Source organism: Oncorhynchus kisutch, linkage group LG15, assembly GCF_002021735.2.
Source record: "Oncorhynchus kisutch isolate 150728-3 linkage group LG15, Okis_V2, whole genome shotgun sequence".
Lineage (NCBI taxonomy): Eukaryota > Metazoa > Chordata > Actinopteri > Salmoniformes > Salmonidae > Oncorhynchus > Oncorhynchus kisutch.
Window position 1 is genome coordinate 70,590,350 of NC_034188.2, and position 20,993 is coordinate 70,611,342.

The 20,993-nt window shown below is 44.8% G+C and overlaps 1 protein-coding gene across 2 annotated transcripts in view; it reads right to left on the minus strand.

The window, feature by feature from the left end:
• The window catches only part of LOC109905810 (serine/threonine-protein kinase ULK2), a 43,940-nt gene that overhangs the window by 7,683 nt on the left and 15,264 nt on the right, over positions 1 to 20,993 (minus strand). For both annotated transcript variants that reach the window (XM_020503432.2, XM_020503431.2), the window contains exons 4-15: positions 16,102 to 16,134; positions 11,495 to 11,531; positions 9,747 to 9,920; positions 9,261 to 9,334; positions 9,020 to 9,121; positions 7,510 to 7,568; positions 7,316 to 7,398; positions 7,161 to 7,211; positions 6,930 to 7,018; positions 6,374 to 6,542; positions 6,028 to 6,082; positions 1,295 to 1,441 (exon numbers count right to left, since the gene is read on the minus strand). In XM_020503432.2, the coding sequence (XP_020359021.1) occupies positions 1,295 to 1,441; positions 6,028 to 6,082; positions 6,374 to 6,542; positions 6,930 to 7,018; positions 7,161 to 7,211; positions 7,316 to 7,398; positions 7,510 to 7,568; positions 9,020 to 9,121; positions 9,261 to 9,334; positions 9,747 to 9,920; positions 11,495 to 11,531; positions 16,102 to 16,134 (1,073 nt within the window). The remainder of the gene's footprint in view (positions 1 to 1,294; positions 1,442 to 6,027; positions 6,083 to 6,373; positions 6,543 to 6,929; positions 7,019 to 7,160; positions 7,212 to 7,315; positions 7,399 to 7,509; positions 7,569 to 9,019; positions 9,122 to 9,260; positions 9,335 to 9,746; positions 9,921 to 11,494; positions 11,532 to 16,101; positions 16,135 to 20,993) is intronic.

The following is a 20,993-nucleotide window of genomic DNA, read 5'->3' on the forward strand; positions in this document are numbered from 1 at the left end:
TCCTCCACTTCCTCTCTTGAGATGTATGGAGTTTTTTTTTTTAAGATGGCGAACAGAGAAAGCGTAGGCAGCAGCCGGGCACATATAGAAGCCAGTCTTCCCCTGAGATGTCTGCACACTGTCTTTCTGCTAGCTCTCTGCATTCATCTCTTCTTGTTAGCGCTAACTTGTTAACTAGCCCAGACACGGTCAAGGGACTGGGTAATCGGTCTGTGACAGAGAGCTTAATCCTCCTTGGTGGACTCAGAGTCAGACCCAGGGCCAAGGGTCAGCAGTTGGAGAGGCTGGCTACTCAGTACCCGCTGCCCAGGCTTTGGGGCCCTGTGGTGAGGGTAAGTAGGGGGTGTAGAGTTGAGGATTCACTGTGGAGCTAGGCTACTCCAGTGCCGCATGTCCATTGAGAATTTACCCCAGTAGCTTCCCCAAAAGGCTCAGACTTTTCTGTTTCCATCTATGTGGGCCGGTACCCATGTCTCACTGGGACATGGCTCCCGGCGGGCCTGCTCTAACTTGGAGCCAAGGTAAGACCCTGGGTACTTTTCAGCATGCATTTACATAACACTGAACATTAACACATTCTTGCAAAGCAACAGTCTTGATTCTTCTCACCACCTCTAGTGTCACACTCCTGATGGAAACACCATAACACTAGAGCTCACATTAACATAAAACCCTGGCTGCCCACTGGTGTGGGGGTAAGTCTCATTGGAAAAACACCACAGGAACTTTATACTAATCCCTGTGGCAATGTTCTTATCTCCTCTCACAACAGTCAATAGAAGCACAACAATAAAACTAATTTGCCTCGAAAGGAGATTCGAAACCTTTTCGTATTCCCTCCCTTTCTATATATGTCTAGGGGCGGCAGGGTAGCCTAGTGGTTAAGAGCGTTGGACTAGTAACCGAAAGGTTGCAAGTTCAAATCCCGAGCTGACAAGGTACAAATCTGTCATCCTGCCCCTGAACAGGCAGTTAACCCACTGTTCCTAGGCAGTCATTGAAAATAAGAATTTGTCCTTAACTAACTTGCCTAGTTAAATAAAAGGTGTGATATATATATATATATATAAAATCAATTTTAAAAAAGCACTTCCCTCCACCACAATACAACACACAAGCAATATCCACTGACTGAACTGATGAAACTTAATTGCCTGATGCAATAACTGACAGAGTTGAAGAGGAATTTTCCAAACCCAAAGGTTAGTCATCAGAGATCAAACAACAAGATAGACTAGTCTCAGGTGTACTTCAGGGAACCCCCCAGGAAAGTGGCACCTCCCCAGTCTCTTACCTGTGTGAGCCATAGAGCGTGGTGGTGGGGCTGTTGGAGAGGTTCTGTTTGATGCGCTGGTAGTTCCGCACCTGGGTGGGCACAGGGATGGGGGTAGTCTCTGCCCGGGGGGACACCATGGGGGTCTGTCCGGTGGTCTGCGGCTGCCTGGAGTGGTGAAGGGGGAAGAGCAGGAACATTAGCCAGTCTGTCTGCTAGTTCTGCACCATCTGTTCAGGAATGATGGCACCCATAGAAATTAATGTTTAAAAAAATACTTCAGTCCTTCTGAGACAGCATTTGTTTTAATTTGATTTTTTACACATATGGCATTTTCAACTGAGGCTGGGGGAGTAACTAAACTTCAGTCCTGCCAGAAGGGGGCTGGCCCAACCCAGAGGGGGCAGGGCCATTGCACACATGCGCGCACGCACACACATGTGTCTGCCCAATCAGTGGGGAGCAGTCAGTGCTAAGAGGAGGAGTTATGGAAGAGACTGTGGTTTGAGAGCTCAGCCAATAGCACGTGCTAAGCCCACCTCCTTTCTATCAGACAGGGGGACAGGAGGAAAGAAAGCTGGCCTCATTTACATGCCTTTGTTATTCCATTGGTCCAAAATGTTCCCTGAGCTAAAGTCATACATGGGTCAACCATAGGGGGTTGACTTGGGTTTAGAATGAAAAAGGGAAAAAGAGAGGAAGGGGAGGAGGAATATAAATGTTATAGAACAGGGCAGATTTAACAGTAGCAGCATTATGTAATAAGATGGTTAGCGGGGGAGGGTGTAGACCAGAGAAAGGGAATAGACCGAGGGATACACGTGAGGCACACGACCATCCATCTGTCCTGTACAGCAGCAACACACAGACAAAGACAGAGGGTTTTCTTTGTCTGCTTTCCACTCCGAGAAGCAAAGAAACACATTTTAACAACACACATTGACAAAGCTTTTTGGCAAGACATTTCTAGTTCCAACCAAAAGTAAAAAGGGCCATAAAGGTTCATCAAAGTGGCATTTAAGAAAGTGGCATATCCGTGGGTTATTCTAGAACCTCAGTGCACTGTATTACCCCATGCAGTCATTCAGTTTAACACATTCATTTCTCCCCAGAACAGGTTGTTAAAAGCTGATGTGTTCTAACAAACGAAGCTAATGGGGACACTGGAGCTACACACGATGCTCTCCCTAACAATAGGCAGTTTGTATGTCAGTCATGACCATCTTCTTTGAGAGGAGAGAGGGAATCTGTTTGTCTTTACTGCATCTACCCAGAGGGGAATGGAAACACAGCACTGTCTTTTCCCTCTCCTCTGTGTGCACTCCCTCTGTCTCTCTCTAAATACTATTTTTCTATTTTCTTTGTCTCTGCTCGTTGCCCTCTCCTCATTCATTTTGGGCAGCTGCTCTTTCTTTCTCCTTATCTCCCTTCCTCCCTTCTTTTCTCCATATTCATCCTTAGTAGTGGCGCTGTCTCTCTGCACTTTCCCTCCCCCCCTTGCATTCCCTGGCCCAGGGATCGATTAAGGACAGACAGAGCACAGGGGAAAAACAAGTGACTGTGGGAGGTAAGGGGAGCTGAGGTGATGTGAGCCGACTGAGGGGTGGGATCCTCCAGGAATAGAGAATGACTCTATTGGCACTCATACAGACTAGCTCCTCACCTCACAGCAGAAAGACAGGTCACAGAAGGACAAGCTGAGTGTTAACCACCTGGCAGCACAACCAGGGAACAAGGGAAAGAGAATGAAGAGAGGGGAGGGAAAGGGACAGGAAGAGAGAGAATTAAAGACGCAGTCCAGGATCTTAAGTACTTACAAATTCATAACATATTGTAAAAATGTATATTCTTAACTTGAGGATCTCTTTAAGCGTCAGGGTGATAGGGAAAAGAGGGGGAAGAGAAACTATCACCCCAAAGATGAATATAGATAGATGGTGAGAAAGGAGGAAAGCAGCTATATGATTGAGGAGCGAGTGACAGGGGGAAACAAGCAAGGAATAGACCAAATGAGTGTGGATACAAGACAGGGAGAGAGAAACAGAGCATTAGAAAACAGTATTACTGGAGGCTCTTTACAAAAAGAGAAACAAGGAGGAACAGGGGGAGCGAAAAGAAAGAGTGATAGATGAGGGTGGAGAGCCTTCTCATGCTGCAGGTTATTTACAAACAGAGAGAGCTAGTGTGGGGTCACAGGAGAGGAGGAAGTGACTTTGGGGAGAAGTGGCGTTTGTGTCTCTGCTCTGTGTGTATGAGACAGTCATTTGAGGTGCCGTGACGTTTGCCCACAGCGATTTCCTGTGTGTAAGAGATCTATTCTTATACCACAGACCTGCCTAGTCTGGGTTGTTTAGGATACACAGTAGCCATTTATCTGAGACATCTACACAATATAAGCACAAATCAAATCGATTTTGACATGAATATATTGCTTTCAGACACCAATATCATGTAGTTTATGACTAAGGGGTATAAAATTAACAAAACACAGCTGCTCTGAAGACTGACAGAGATGACACCAGTAGAGTTATACATTGAAATGTCCATGTGGAGTAGACAGAATGCACTTACTCGTGCAGAGCCCGTTCACAGCTGACGGACACATGTCACTGCATACACACAAACCTGATATCTGGGGCTGAAATACCAGCACGCAGACTGGCTCATATCTCCATCAGCTCCTCAGTCTATTTCTAATCTTGGTCCTTGTCAACATCCACCACACATATTTATTATGTTTTGTGACAATCATTGTTAGATCTGTCTAACATGCTATAAATCTAATTGCTCAAATACATTTAAAAAAAACTTGCCCATTTCCTGAAATATCCCAGTTTAGGGACACAGGTCAAACAGACTGTTTATTAATCCTTAAATTACATTTCCATGACGCAACAAGTCAACAGTGAAAACATGATAGATTTCCAATGAGCATGGTGCAACACAGTCAAGCCCAGGGGAGTCAACAGAGAAACTAGGTCAGGTCATCTAGATATTGTGCTCCAAGGATAACCAGAGGAGGTGCAGGGACATGCTGTATGCTCCTTTCTGAAATGGTGGCCGGCCCAAATCAGACAACAAAGAGTTGGACAGCTTTAGAACACTTCTTTCTCATACATACAGTACCAGTCAAAAGTTTGGACACACCTACTCATTCAAGGGTTGATCTTTATTTTTTACTATTTTCTACATTGTAGAATAATAGTGAAGACATCAAAACTATGAAATAACACATACGGCATCATGTAGTAACCAAACAAGTGCTCAACGAATCAAAATATATTTGATATTTTTCAAAGTAGACACATTTTGCCTTGATTACACCTTTGCAAACACTTGGCATTCTCTCAACCAACTTAATGAGGTAGTCACCTGGAATGCATTTCAATTAACGGAGATGTCTTGTTAAGACTTTTGTGGAATTTCTTTCCTTCATAATGCATTAGGGCCAATCAATTGTGTTGTGACAAGGTAGGGGTGGGTATATAGAAGACAGCCCTATTTGGTAAAAGACCGAGTCCATATTAATGGCAAGAACAGCTCAAATAAGCAAAGAGAAACGACAGTTCATCATTACTTTAAGGCATGAAGGTCAGTCAATACAGAAGATTTCAAGAACTTTGAATATTTCTTCAAGTGCAGACGCAAAAAACATCAAGCGCTCTGATGAAACTGGCTCTTATGAGGACTGCCACAGGAAAGGAAGACCCAGAGTTACCTCTTCTGCAGCAGATACGTTCATTAGAGTTACCGGCCTCAGAAACTGCAGTCCAAATAAATGCTTCACAGAGTTCACTAACAGACACATCTCAACATCTGTTCAGAGGAGAATGTGAGAAACAGGACTTCAAGGTTGAATTGCTGCAAAGAAGCCACTACTAAAGGACACCAATAAGAAGAGACTTGCTTGGCCCAACAAACACGAGCAAAGGACATTCAACTGGTGGAAATCGGTCCTTTGGTCTGATGAGTCCAAATTTGAGATTTTTGGTTCCAACCGCTGTGTCTTTGTGAGATGCAGAGTACTGTAGGTGAACGGATGATTCCCGCATGTGTGGTTCCCACCGTGAAGCATGGAGGAGGTGTGATGGTGCTTTGCTGGTGACACTGTCAGTGATTTATTTACAATTCAAGGCACACTTAACCAGCATGGCTACCACAGCATTCTGCAGCGATACGTCATCCCATCCGGTTTCCCCTTAACGGGACTATCATTTGTTTTTCAACAGGACAATGACCCAACACACCTCCAGACTGTGTAAGGGCTATTTGACCAAGAAGGAGAGTGATGCATCAGATGACCTGGACTCCACAATCACCCGACCTCAACCCAATTGAGATGGTTTCGGATGAGTTGGACCGCCGAGTGAGAGAAAAGCAGCCAACAAGTGCTCAGCATATGTGGGAACTCCTTCAAGACTGTTGGAAAAGCATTCCAGGCGAAGCTGGTTCAGAGAGCGCCAAGAGTGTGCAAAGCTGTCATCAAGGCAAAGGGTGGCTACATTGAAGAATCTCCTATATAAAATATATTTGGATTAGTTTAACACTTTTGGTTACTACATGATTCCATGAGTGTTATTTCATAGTGTTGATGTCTTCACTATAATTTGACAATGTAGAAAATAGTCAAAATAAAAGAAAAGACCTTGAATGAAAAGGTGTGTCAAAACTTTTGACTGGTACTGTACATAAATACGCACACACACACTGGCTGAATGTATGCTAAGAGCTGAAGTTGATGACGTTACACTCACCCTCCACACCACTCTCCAGACGGCCGATGCCCCACTGCTCCCATTGGCTGGTCATCTGAGGAGGAGGGAAGTGAGCCAAACAGACAAGAGTATAAACCATGGCACATAAGTGAATGAACCTACTACCCATACTGCCACTCAAAATGTGTTTCTATTTGGTCAACTGTGTGTGTCAAGTGTGATTAGGTGCTCAGTGTGCGTTTTATAGCAGGTGCTTAGTCTAAGAGTGTATGTAGGTGCACAATGTACATGTAGTGTTGTCAGTAGGCCTAATTAGTGTAATAAGGAGTAGCAAGTGTTCAGTGTGTGTGTGCATGTCTGCATGTGTGTGTTCCTGCAGACTCACAAGACTCTGTGGAGAGGTGTGGCACCAGGACAAAGTCGTCCGTGTCGCTTGAGGAGTTCTTGCTGCTGGTGCTTCCCCCAGACTCCTTAGACAGCTGCAGGTAGTTTGGAGGGCCCAGGGGGGGCGACGACAGACAGTCCTCAGGTAAGGTCTGCATGTCTGGGAGAGACTGAAGAAGGGAAGGGGTATGTGTGTGTTGTAGTGAGCAAAAGGTGTGTATGTTGGTGGGGGTAGGTGGTGTGTGTGTGTGTGTGTGTGTGTGTGTTAGGAGGATAGGGCAAGAGAAAGAAATTGAGAGAGAGGGCTTGGGCTGTACAATTCAATTAGTGCCAGACTGGGCTATGAAGACTGCCAGAATAATGCAATCACAGTGGACAGAGAGAAAGAGTACATCCCTGGGAAACTCAGTTTGTCCATTTTCCCACTGAGCTACTGTACAAAGTCTAGATTGTTAAGCGCTGAGTACTGAGGTGTGGTGCTATGCCTTGAGGTACGGATAAACCCACTGGGTGTGGAATGCAACTATGAGGTGTATAGGCAATCAGGATGAACTTACGGCAGGGGAGTTGTAGCGAACAGAGGGTGAGCTGCCACATGTGATGTCGGTCACAGCGCTAGGGCAGTTGGGTACTGGAACAGGACATGCTGGAGAAAATAACATACAAATACACGTTTTCACACAAGACCTAAGTGCTCTCAACATCAATGCCACCTCACAATACAGCTCTGACACCACAACAGGCATTTCCCCGTTATTGATGAAGGAAGTTCTCATCCATCTACTCACATTTTTTGATGGCAGACGCTGGATCTAAGAAAGGATGACTGAAAAACGCATCTGAAACAACAAGAATGTTAGAGAAGTAATGTACAATTTATAGATAACAAACATTAAGTATTAAATCATTTATTTTCTAGAAGGGACATGATGTCAGAACTGACCGAAGTCCATCCTGTCCTTCTGGTTCCTCTGCAGCAGGCCTAGCAACAGGTTGCAAAGGGAAGGAGACGTCTCCCTCGGGATGCTAAGTAATAGAGGAACAGACACACATTCTAGGTAAAAACATGATTTTCAGCCCAAAAGGCCTCGATCAGATAGTTAAATCATTCCTAAATCTTATCATCTGTTGACCTACATGGGTAGCAGCGACTTGTTCTTCTCATAGAACATCCTCAGGTCCTGAGGACTGTTGGCCTAAAGACAGACAGACAGAGAGAGAACAGAGTGACATGGGGTTTGCATACTACTTCTATAAACACACATCATGGGTGACATATTTCATATTTAATCTGTGGACACAGATCCACAGATGATGCTATCTCTATTGCACTCCACACTACCCTTTCACACCTGGACAAAAGGAACACCTATGTGAGAATGCCCTCAAAGCTTATCACTAAGCTAAGGAACCTGGGACTAAACGCATCCCTTGGCAACTGGATTCTGGACTTCCTGATGGGCTGCCCCCAGGTGGTAAGGGTAAGTAACAACACAGCCGTCACTCTGATCCTCAACATGGGGGCCCCTCAGGGGTGCGTGCTCAGTCTCCTCCTGTACACCCTGTTCACTCACGACTACACGGTCAGGCACGACTCTAACACCAGTGGTAGACGTGATCACCAACAACGATGAGACAGCCTATGGGGAGAAGGTCAGAGACCTGACCATGTGGTGCAAGGACAACAACCTCTCCCTCAAAGTGACCAAGACAAAGGAGATGATTGTGGACTACAGGAAAAGGAGGACCGAGCACACCCCCATTAACTTCAACGGGGCTGTAGCGGAGCGGGTCGAGAGTTTCAAGTCCACATCACCAACAAATTAACATGGTCCAAGCACACCAAGACAGTCGTGAAGAGAGCACGACAAAACCCATTCCCCCTCAGCAGACTGAAAAGATTTGGCATGGGTCATACGATCCTCAAAAGGTTTTACAGCTGCACCATCGAGAGCATCCTGAAGGGTTGCATCATTGCCTGGTATGGCAACTGCTCGGCCTCAAGGCACTACAGAGGGTAGTGCATACGGCCCAGTACATCACCAGGGCCAAGCTTCCTGCTATCCACGATCTCTATACCAGGCGGTGTCAGAGGAAGGCCCTAAAAATTGTCAAAGACTCTAGCAACCCTAGTCATAGACTGTTCTCTCTGCTACTGCACGGCAAGCGGTACCGGAGCTCCAAGTCTAGGCCCAAGAAGATTCTAAACAGCTTCTACCCCCAAGCCATAAGACTCCTGAACAGCTAATCAAATGGCTACCCAGACTATTTGGATTGCCCCCATCCCTTCTACACTGCTGCTACTCTTATTATCTATGCATAGTCACTTTAATAACTCTACCTACATGTACATATTACCTCAATTACCTTTGCACCGGTGCCCCCGCACATTGACTCTGTAGTGGTACCCCCTGTATATAGCACCGCTATTGTTATTTACTGCTGCTCTTTAATTATTTGTTATTCTTATCTTGTACTTTTTTTTTGGGGGGGGGGGGTCTTTTCTTAAAACTGCATTGTTGGTTAAGGGCTTGCAAGTAAGGATTTCTCTGTAAAGAAATACCTGTTGTATTCCGCACATGTGACAAATACAATTTTATTTGATATTTCACACAGTTTAATGCTGCTCTCTCGCTCTCCATCCTACCTGGAAAGGGGGCTTCCCTACGAGACACTGGTAGACGACAGTTCCAATGCTCCACAGGTCTGCCTTGGCGTCATAGTTCTGAGACATGATCACTTCTGGGGCCTGGTTAGAGGACAGAGGTTATAGATCACGCTCTGAAAGGACCGTTCCAGCTGCAGGTTGCCAGAGAACAAGAGACTGCAGACATGACACCCTTACACACACAAACACTAAACACACACGCACACCTGCACCCACCCACCATGTACATGGGGGAGCCACACAGCGTGGCGGCCATCATGTTGCTCTGGAGGTATCGTGCGAAGCCAAAGTCAGCTGAAAGAGAGAAGGCCGTCAGTCTGTGTTATTAATAGCTACTATTGTCGGAGTGTCACGACTCCCATTACCAGGCCTCTCAGACACTAGGAAATTGGGAACGCAACACACAACATGAGAGTCACCACACCTTGAGGGAATAGCACTGTGCAAACGAAATATAGCTGTAGGGTTCAAAACTAATCATGACCTTAGCTAGCTGTCATTGTGGTGCATCGTGATATATGACACTTGTGAGACAATAAGACAAATCATATGATGGCTAACAGTTCATGGATAGGCCATCTCTATATATACGCAGTATTTATATCATAGAAACATGAAGAATTAAAGGGATAGTTGTCTTTTTGAAGTTTTAGCTTAGTTTTAACTGAGTGTGTGTTGTGTTTGAGGGGCTGGGTTGTTCAGTCACCTATTTTGATGCGGATGCCGTGGATGCTGGATCTCTTGCGGCTGGTGTATGACAGCAGGATGTTCTGTGGTTTCAGGTCTCGGTGGATGATGCCTTTACTGTTGAGGATCCTCATTGCTGCTGATATCTGCTGGAGGAACACCCTCAGAGTGTCTTCTCTCAGTGTCCCCTTGGCTAGGGAGAGCAGAGAGGAGGGAAAAACCACTTACCCACAATCCTTCATTACACAGTAGAAATGTATTGGCACATAATGCATGATGACCAGGGATGTAGTGGTAAAAGACTACTACACCCACACTGGCTATCAGCATATTTTTATTCATACAAAACTACAATACCCATAATGCACGGAAACTCTATAAAGGACATTATCCACCCACTATGCACTAGTCTTGAGGCCATAGAGACAACTTTTTACAACTATTTCACAGACTAATGTTTCACTCACACCAATCATTACATTTTCAGATTGAGATTTTAGTCATTTAGCAGACATTCTTATCCTGAGCAACATTAGTGAGTACATCCATTTTCATACGTTCCCCCTGTGGGAAACGAAACCCACAACTCTGGCATTGCAAGCACCATGCGCAACCAACTGAGCCACATGGGACCCATACCAAACATTTTCCAGCAGTTATACACACTCAATATCTCCATCTCCCTAATGTATTGCATTACGGATTGCCTCAGCTTACATTGAAGTGATTTGGATGCACCTATATCAATGAGAGAAATGCATTAAAACTTCTACATCAGGATGCATTGGGAGAGCTCCGTCACCACAACTGCACACAGAATCCAAGGGAAAGCAACCCGTACAAATGGCTTATTCTGCAAGTAGTCTACATCTTCTATGCAAGCACAACCGATTAGAGTAGTAATTGTTTGAACATTAGCAGCCTAAGTAATAAAAGTATTAACAGTGAAGATTACTGTAGTTAGCATAAGAGGTCGGGCAGTGGAGTGTGTCTGGTCCTGCATGTACTGGTTGCAGTGAAACAATAACATTAGCTAATCCAGTGAGCTGCTAGCTTAGAGGATTCCTGGGTCTCTAAAGAGTAAACCAAACCATTATGATCACAATGGATCTTGTGTCAATCTAACCATGCTTACACACATTAAATCAGGGATTTAACAACACTCTCTAAAGTACAACTGTGACAACTTCTTCTAAACGCAGCAAAGTTGTGTAATTAATCAAATAACATGGTTGTGTGACAATACGGGGTATTATATTATATGTGTACTAGAGGTCGACCGATTATGATTTTTCAACGCCGATACCGATTATTGGACAATATTTGAGTGAGTGTGAGAGTGAGAGTGAGAAATAGAGACCGCAACAGAAAGGGGGAAAGTGTGACTGTGCGCGCTAGAAGAGAGAGGTACAGACACTGTACCGTGCCTTGAGGTGATGTGAGAGCCAATAAAATCAACGATATACCATGCAGACCTCCACAAGCAGCATCCTATTAAGACGTTCAGTGCTTGGTGCTTTCTTGGGAAGCATTATGAGAGAGGAGTGACCTTTGAGACTCAGCTATGCTGACCTTGGTGCTAAAGAAGGAACCCATTGTGTCATATCACTGTGTTGGCTCCTACACACAACATTCCCTTGCATTGGGAACACACAACACACACACAGACAGACGGCAGATAGAGACACAAAAGTACCCACACTCCTCTCCACCGCTAGTTATTCTGTTTTGATGAATAATGTCTGTTGAGATTAGTGTGATGCTTACCTTGCAGATAGTCAGCCAGATCGCCACCGTTGCAGTACTGTGGGGTGGAACAATACAAACAAAACCATTTTATTAGCAGGCTGTGTAAGAACAACACAGATTAGCAGTATCAAGCTGTGTGTGTGTGTGTGTATGTGTTTTTTGTTTGTGTGCGACCACAAAGCCCAGATAATGAAGGGTCTTATCAATTAAAATCTGATGAATGGCTGTGCTGTTATCAGTACTGACAATCTCTGTTAATCCTGGCATTAGTCAACACAGAGAGCAGGAAGGACAGAGTGTGAGGGAGAGTAGTCCAAGAAAAAGAATGAGAGAGTTAGAGAAAATGTGCAAGGGAGCAGGGAAGAGAAAAGTAGAGAAACAGAGGGGAGCTAAGGTTAGGCTAATTTATGCTAGCATCTACCCCGTCTGTCCGCCATTTTCCAGTTTAGTTAGTTTAACCGTAACAGTAAAAGCTTTGGTTTCATGCATGTTAACATTAGAAGCCTCCTCCCTAAGTTTGTTTTATTCACTGCTTTAGCACACTCCACCAACCCTGATGTCCTAGCCATGTCTGAAACCTGGCTTAAGAAAGCCACCAAAAATTCTGACATTTCCATCCCCAACTACAACATTTTCCACCAAGATAGAACTGCCAACAGGGGTGGAGTTGCAATCTACTGCAGATATAGCCTGCAGAGTATCCTGGAAGGCTATTAACCTCACTCCGTCAGTAGAGGATGACTGGTCATTCTTTAAAAGTGCTTTCCTCACCATCTTAAACAAGCATGCCCTATTCAAAGAATGTAGAACTAAGAACAACTATAGCCCTTGGTTCACTCCAGAACTGACTGCCCTTGAACAGCACAAAAACATCCTGTGGCGTACTGCATTAGCATCGAACAGCCCCCGCGATTTGCAACTTTTTAGGGAAGTTAGGAACCAATATACACAAACAGAAATAGCACAAACTACAAAATGTTCTGGGACACTGTAAAGTCCATGGAGAATAAGAGCCCCTCCTCCCAGCTGCCCACTGCTCTGAGGCTAGGAAAAAATCACCACTGATAAATCTACGATAATTGATCATTTCAATAAGTATTTTTCTACGGCTGGCCATGCTTCCCACCTGGCTACTCCTACCCCTGTCAACAGCTCTGCACCCCCCACTGCAATGTGCCCAAGCCTCCCTAATTTCTCCTTTACCCAAATCCAGATAGCTGATGTTCTTCTGAAAGAGCTTCAAAATCTGGGCCCCTACAAATCAGCCGGGCTAGACAATCTGGACCCTCTCTTTTTAAAATTATCCACCGCAATTGTTGCAACCCTTATTACTAGCCTGTTACAACCTCTCTTTCGTATCGTCTGAGATCCCTAAAGACTGGAAAGTTGCCACGGTCATCCCCCTCTTCAAAGGGGGAGACACTCTAGACCCAAACTGTTACAGACCTATATCCATCCTGCCCTTACTTTCTAAAGTCTTTGAAAGCCAAGTTAACAAACAGATCACCGACCATTTCGAATCCCACCGTACCTTCTCCGCTATTCATTCTGGTTTCCGAGCTGATCATGGGTGCACCTCAGCCACGCTCAAGGTTCTAAACGATATCAGAACCGCCATCGATAAAAAGACAATACTGTGCAGCCGTATTCATCAACCTGACCAAGGCTTTTGACTCTGTCAATCACCACATTCTTATTGGCAGACTCAACAGCCTGGGTTTCTCAAATGACTGCCTCGCATGGTTCACCAACTACTTCTCAGATAGAGTTCAGTGTGTCCGTACCTCTGGAAGTCTATGGAGGTGCCACACGGTTCAATTCTAAGGCCGACTCTTTTCTCTGAATACATCAATGATGTCGCTCTTGCTGCTGGTGAGTCTCTGATCCACCTCTACGCAGACGACACCATTCTGTATACTTCTGGCCCTTCTTTGGACACTGTTAACAAACCTCAAGACGAGCTTCAATGCCATGCAACTCTCCTTCCGTGGCCTCCAACTGCTCTTAAATGCAAGTAAAACTAAATGCATGCTCTTCAACCGATCGCTGCCCGCACCCTTGTCTAGCATCAGTACTCTGGACGGTTCTGACTTAGAATATGTGTACTAGAGGTCGACCGATTACGATTATGATCAACGCCGATACCGATTATTGGAGGACCAAAAAAAGCAGATACCGATTAATCTGACGATTTTTTAAATTTATTTGTAATAATGACAATTACAACAATACTGAATGAACACTTATTTAACTTAATAGAATACATCAATAAAATCAATTTAGCCTCAAATAAATAATGAAACATGTTCAATTTGGTTTAAATAATGCAAAAAGTTTTGGAAAAGAAAGTAAATGTAAGAAAGCTAACGTTTAAGTTCCTTGCTCAGAACATGAGAACATATGAAAGCTGGTGGTTCCTTTTAACATGAGTCGTCAATATTCCCAGGTAAGAAGTTTTAGGTTGTAGTTATTATAGGACTATTTTTCTTTATACCATTTGTATTTCATATACCTTTGACTATTGGATGTTCTTAAAGGCACTTTAGTATTGCCAGTGTAACAGTATAGCTTCCGTCCCTCTCCTCGCCCAGGAACACATCGACAACAGCCACCCTCGAAGCAGCGTTAACCATGCAGAGCAAGGGGAAAAACTACTCCAAGTCTCAGAGCGAGTGACGTTTGAAACGCTATTAGCGCGCACCCCGCTAGCTAGCTAGTCGTTTCACATCGGTTACACCAGCCTAATCTCGGGAGTTGATGGGCTTGAAGTCATAAACAGTGCAATACTTGAAGCACAGCAAAGAGCTGCTGGCAAAACGCACGAAAGTGCTGTTTGAATGAATAATAAATCATATTTTTTTATAGTCGGCCAAATCGGTGTTCAAAAATACCCATTTCCGATTGTTATGAAAACTTGAAATAGGCCCTAATTAAATCGGCCATTCCGATTAATCGGTCGACCTCTAATTTGGACATCTACATATACCTAGGTTTTGGTTAGACTGTAAACTCTTCTTCCAGACTCACATTAAGCATCTCCAATCCAAAATTAAATCTAGAATCGGCTTCCAATTTCGTAACAAAGCATCCTTTACTCATGCTGCTAACATACCCTCGTAAAATGGACTATCCTACCGACCCTTAACTTCGGTGATGTAATTTACAAAATAGCCTCCAACACTCTACTCAGCAAATTAGATGTAGTCTACCACAGTGAGAACACCAATTAAATCCTGTTGGTTACCGAAGCTTCCTCTGACCAAAGCATTGGTTTGATCTGGCCTTAAAGAGCTTCTGCCTTATCACAGTGACTGGTAGGATCTGACTCCAGTTCAGTTTATTACCACACCATGTTGTTTACCCTTTGAACAGGAAAATTAATTACAGCTCAGATCCTTATTGACATGAGACACGGGAAGATGGATGCTCTGTGTGTATGTCCATCCTTTTATTGCAAGCAGCAGAGGCATTGAGCAGGGTTTCAATAACACATTCTTAGGGGTCCGCCATAACCACAGAATTGTAGGGTAACAATATATTTTACTATTATGGGGGTGTCCACATTGATTGCTGTAAAGTTTGGGATGCCATGAATGGTTAAGGGCCCATAATTCTATTCTAGTGAATCTATCCGATTAAGTTCTGTGTGAGGACAATCATTTATGACGTACACTGCACACAAATAATGTTTGTTCAAATAAAAAGACTGCTTTGCTTCATACTGAGAGTCAATGTTGCAGCTAAAAGGGCATTGTTTCCCTTAAAACAGTATTATTTTTAATGTGTTCCAACCGCTGCCAAAAGACTGGAGTGTGAGCCCTGCGCGCTGATTGCTTAATAAGTGACTGCTTAATAAGTCATCTGCTCCCTCTAACCATTGAGTAAGACAAGCCTTTCTTACTAAGAAAAACAGGCAGTCTGGCAAACACCAGCCAGATTAGTATTCATGCTAGCCTAGTATTGATTAAGCAGCCTTTTATCTATACGACCAAGGTTGAATGGTGCTCAGAGGCTACAAAGCCAGATTTATGTCTGTTTCTTCTCTTGTGACAGGAGACCCTGCCTCCTTAATGTCAGCGTGGCTCTCAGAATAACAGCCCTGTGTACCACAACCATCTAGAACACCCCAGGCAGGCCACGGTAACAGGTACCAGGGTCCCAAGACACCTTGCACAGCCAGTTACCTTAATAACAGCTTGAATATGAGAAGGGCAGAATAAGTATTTCAGGGCTAAATATAAGGCAAACAAACACAGTTTGTTCTTGGATAACAGTATTCCTCGAAAGCGGGGTGTGAGTGTACAGGTATGTTTTTTGAGGGCTACTTAAGGTGGCAGACAGTTTTTTTTTCTTCCTTCAGGCAGTTTGTGGAATTTTGTGGCCTTGAGCAATGAGAGGGAGGGGGGAGAGAGAGAAAGAAGGGGAAGGAGAGAGGAGAGGCAGAGCGAGGACAGAAGCACACTGGGTTTGCAGCCTCTCATAGGACTGAGGAAATGACCATGGGCACATGGAGAGAGAGTGAGCAGTTAGAGAGGGGAGAGGTATCAACACAAAGATAGAGACCCTGGCAGCTTATAGGCAGCTCAGCAGAAGAGGTTGCATTCTGACAGTGTGACACCACCTACCTCCATGACCAGGAACACAGAGTTGGGAGTTTCCTGAATGAGAGGAGAAAAACAACATGGGTTAGAGTGATCTCTCACAACACCTGTCACATCCACTACTGTAGAGGACCAGCTTCATCAAACAGACTGACATGTATGTACAGATAGACAGATATAGTCTACATACTGTACAGATGGATCATGTGTACAGTACAGAGAATAGGATTCCCTTGCCACCAAGCATGAACTGAAACCCATAGCACATAACTGATCTGGATTAGATCCGTACAGTAGAGTAGCTGGCTTCAATCTACAGACACATTGACACCCTCATCCTTCATCTCACACTGTACGACTGACATGGGTTTAAGAGCAAATTGGCACACCTCAAAGAAAAGGTGCCATCCTTAGTGAACCCCTCACCTCAAAGCTGTGTCATGCTACAGTCTACATTCTTGAAGGGAAATGAATGGAGTTCATTACACAGCAGGGTCAAGCTGAGATTGTTGGTGTGTGTGTGTGTGTGTGTGTGTTCGGGGCTATTGGGTTCAAGGGAACTGGGCAATGTAACAGATATATGGGACACCTTGCCAACATGGTGATGGAGGAGCTAAGAAGATGCTGGACAGGAGCCAAGTAACACAAAATCAGGCCTCCAGGTTAAGCAAGCAAGCTAGCTCACATGTATTTGGAGGACTGTGCGTGTGTGTGTGTGTGTGTGTGTGTGTGTGTGTGTGTGTGTGTGTGTGGGGTGTCAGGTTGAGGGTACTGCATCATGTGGCAGATCGAGCAGCTTGCCATGTGCATGAAGTTAACAACAACCATAAAAAAAACAACTGTCGTCACACATTTTCCAATCCCTTCAGCGCCATTCTAAGTAGGCTATCTATGATTAGATCCAGAAGTGTTCCTTGTGACAAGACCATGCAAACCCCTTTCCATGATTGATTCTCGGTGAAGGAAATAGCCTGTCACATGAAAGGCTTCTTTAATCTCTAACCAGTGTATGAGTTCAAAACAATTTAACGTCATTATTTTCTGTGTGCCATACTAACAAATCAAAGGGTCTCAGACTACCAACAGCCATACTAGTCAGTTATTGGACTGCATTACTCTGGTTCTAATCATCTCTCAGCCAAGGTCTCCAGTTGGAGAGCAAAAACCACTGCCTTCGCTCTGAAAACCAGCCATCCATTAATTCCACTTCAGCTTTTTCCTGTCAGCTGACCTGTCAGCCTGCACCAGGCTTATTGGCTGGGCCCCTTCCTCCCTGACCAATCCCCTTGGCTCATGGCTGTGGATACTAGGAACATGGATTTCAAGGATGTTGCTATTGGGTTGTAGCAATGGGGGAGGGGAGACCCCACCACCATTATCTGCTCTGATCGGTCGGGGTGTGTGTGTGTGTGTGTGTGTGTGTGGTGGCTAGTATTGGCCTGGGGACTAGCTGTTTTCAGCCCCTGCACTATACTGGTTGATGGGGGGGGGGGGGGGGGGGGGGGCTGGGAGAGGAAGAATAGGAGGAAAGGAAAGAAGGGAGTTGGCCAGGCTGTACACTGTCCTGGAGGAGGAGGGTAACATATGTGATAGGTACAAATATAGGACAGCCTCACCCCCTTTAATCTCCAGCCCTCAGTAGGTTGAAAATGAACCGTCTATGCCACCATAAAATCTATCCTACAATAGAGTCCAAAACTTCTTCCATGGTGCAAATCTAGACTAAGTGACACTCTGTATTTTCTAAGGCAGTGGTTGGTTACAGCTGTTGCTATTGTCAACATTTTAGGAGACACCCAATGAGTCAGAATGTAATGTTACTCAAAACACTATCTGTTAAAGAATTGGACTTTGGAAACATACAAAACCTGCCAACAGGGTTATTCTACATAACCCTCCTTCCTCAAAAGGGATACGCCAAAACAAAAACAGCAGCACAAACAATTCCGCTTCCTGCTATCTAACATCAGCAGCCCGACACGCACAGGCAGTCAATTCCGCTTCCTGCCATCTAACATCAGCAGCCCGACACGCACAGGCAGTCAATTCCGCTTCCTGCCATCTAACATCAGCAGCCCGACACGCACAGGCAGTCAATTCCGCTTCCTGCTATCTAACATCAGCAGCCCGACACGCACAGGCAGTCAATTCCGCTTCCTGCTATCTAACATCAGCAGCCCGACACGCACAGGCAGTCAATTCCGCTTCCTGCTATCTAACATCAGCAGCCCGACACGCACAGGCAGTCAATTCCGCTTCCTGCTATCTAACATCAGCAGCCCGACACGCACAGGCAGTCAATTCCGCTTCCTGCTATCTAACATCAGCAGCCCGACACGCACAGGCAGTCAATTCCGCTTCCTGCTATCTAACATCAGCAGCCCGACACGCACAGGCAGTCAATTCCGCTTCCTGCTATCTAACATCAGCAGCCCGACACGCACAGGCAGTCAATTCCGCTTCCTGCTATCTAACATCAGCAGCCCGACACGCACAGGCAGTCAATTCTGCTTCCTGCTATCTAACATCAGCAGCCCGACACGCACAGGCAGTCAATTCTGCTTCCTGCTATCTAACATCAGCAGCCCGACACGCACAGGCAGTCAATTCTGCTTCCTGCTATCTAACATCAGCAGCCCGACACGCACAGGCAGTCATATTCCACTTATAAAAGCATTTCACAATCCTTCTATTCCCATCCACTTGCTAGATGGAAAACCACTGAGTCACCAGGCGATCCAGCCAGAGTTATGCCACAAACAAGCTTTGATCGATGCTCTTCTAGGAAACACTGGAAGGAAGTGTACTACATCAGCTCGAAGAAATGTTGCTGTCTTGAGGGAAACTCAAAACATCCCCCAAGCATTTTCCACCTCAGACATTTTTAGAATGCCAGCCACTCTAGAGCCGGGCCAAAACAACAACGTATTCTCAGTGTGTCGGTGGAGTCAATCGTGCAGGAGCTTGTTGCGTCACACGACTGACTCCATGAGTGCTGGGCTACATAAGAATAAGGGGGGGGGGGGGGGGGGTAACAGAGGGAGAAGAGATGGGAGGGGGCCAGCTTGGCTCAGTTTAAAATTGCTGAAGACTAGAGAATAGGGTTCCATATGTGGACTGGAAATCCACCCGGAACGCATCTGTTACGCAAAGAGCATTCTGAGAACCAAGTATCTAGCCTAGTCTAATATTACTGCACGCTAGATACATATGTGTCACACCCTATGACAGACACTGTGGTGATATGACGCATGCTATGATGATTATAACTTGAAACTGGGTGAACCCTTAGGGCAGCAGGGGACATATTGCTTTGTTAGTGGTGGCACGGGACCCGTTGGTGTTTTCATCACACATGTGCACAACAGACACACACAGGTGATCTAGTCACAGTGGAAGGGCACAGACTGTCCCTGTGGGAGAACCTAATGTCCTGCAAAGGCATCACATCGGATACAACCTGGCAATGTCTCTCTATGAAATCACCGTTTTAGGTCACGAGTATCCAGAAATTAGGCCAACTAACAAGCGGTATCCTGCTCCTCTTCCCTCTCCTTAGGCCAAAACAAGGCAGAGGAGTATAGAAAAGACAGTACTGTACAATAAAGAATGTCAGGAAAATATTGACTAATGAAATTAGATGCCTCTAGCACAAAACTTCCTCCTTGCTTGGTGCATACAGAACCAAACATACATGTTTGTGTGTTATTTCTCCTCACTTAGGGAGAACAAAGCACACAAACTACAGTACTATAGTTTACCGTCCCGTCAACTTTTCCCCACCTTTTCATTAGATCTGAAAGGTATTACCGGTATCAAAGCCAAACGACCTAGTTGCTGTAAATGAGAATGTGTTCTCAGTCAACTTACCTGGTAAAATATGGGTTAAAGAAAATAAATAAAAAACATCTCGGTAAAGTTCTGCCTAAGGCTTAGTATAAAACGTAGTCATAATGCTGAGGCGGCATTGGCACACACTACGCTCTTAAACTCTTGCTAGGCAGCGCACTGTTACCATCCTCCTCTAAACTTTGCAAGGCATCTAACCCATCTCTTGGCATAGCCCACCACTAAGCACACTGTTTTCTTAACCACAATGGGATGGATCCAGAAATAATGACAGTGGGAATAAATATGACTGAATGATGAAAATACTGGAATGAAGTAGGCTAATGCATCTGAAGGCATGTATCAAATGGTTGCTTACCGAAACTCCCAAAGTCATCCTTGAAATATATATTTCAAGCAATAGCCTACCTGCGTGTGGTCAACTAGATGATGATTTCAGCACCATTTTGATTGGGACAGCGTCATCGCTCTGATTTGAGACAAGTGTGGGGGCTCATCTTGCTAGATGTCTGACATAGATTCATCTATGTCAGACTGAACCTTCGTTTGGATATTGGTTAGGCTACAATTAGGCTAGGGAAATGTCTTCTAAGTTGAGGTGAATGCTGCTCATCATCATCATCTTGTCTAGTTGGCTCATTTATTACAACATTTTGCCATCATATCTAGTTTGCGAGTGAAGAGAAAACTAATCCACTTAGTCGCTTAGTATCCTAGGCCTACTCCCAACCAAAAATCTGCGACTTCACTGGCTTGTCTGATAATCAATCAATGTGATTTAGTGTCATTGAATCTTCATTAATATAGGCTATTTGGTTAATTGGTTTGTGGATGGGAAAATAAGGAGAGGTGGTCAGCTCATCTATTTGTTTACGCATCGATCACTGATCAGAAACATTTAGCATGCAATGATATTGCCTAAATCAAGAGTAGGCCTATTATTTTGCTCAATCGCGTATAGCCAACTCCAAAAGCCTGCATAGGTTCTGAAATATGAACATGGTATGGTTCCAACAATATGGTTCCACATGTTCCCATGATCTAAGCTGTGTGGGAAGAATATTTTA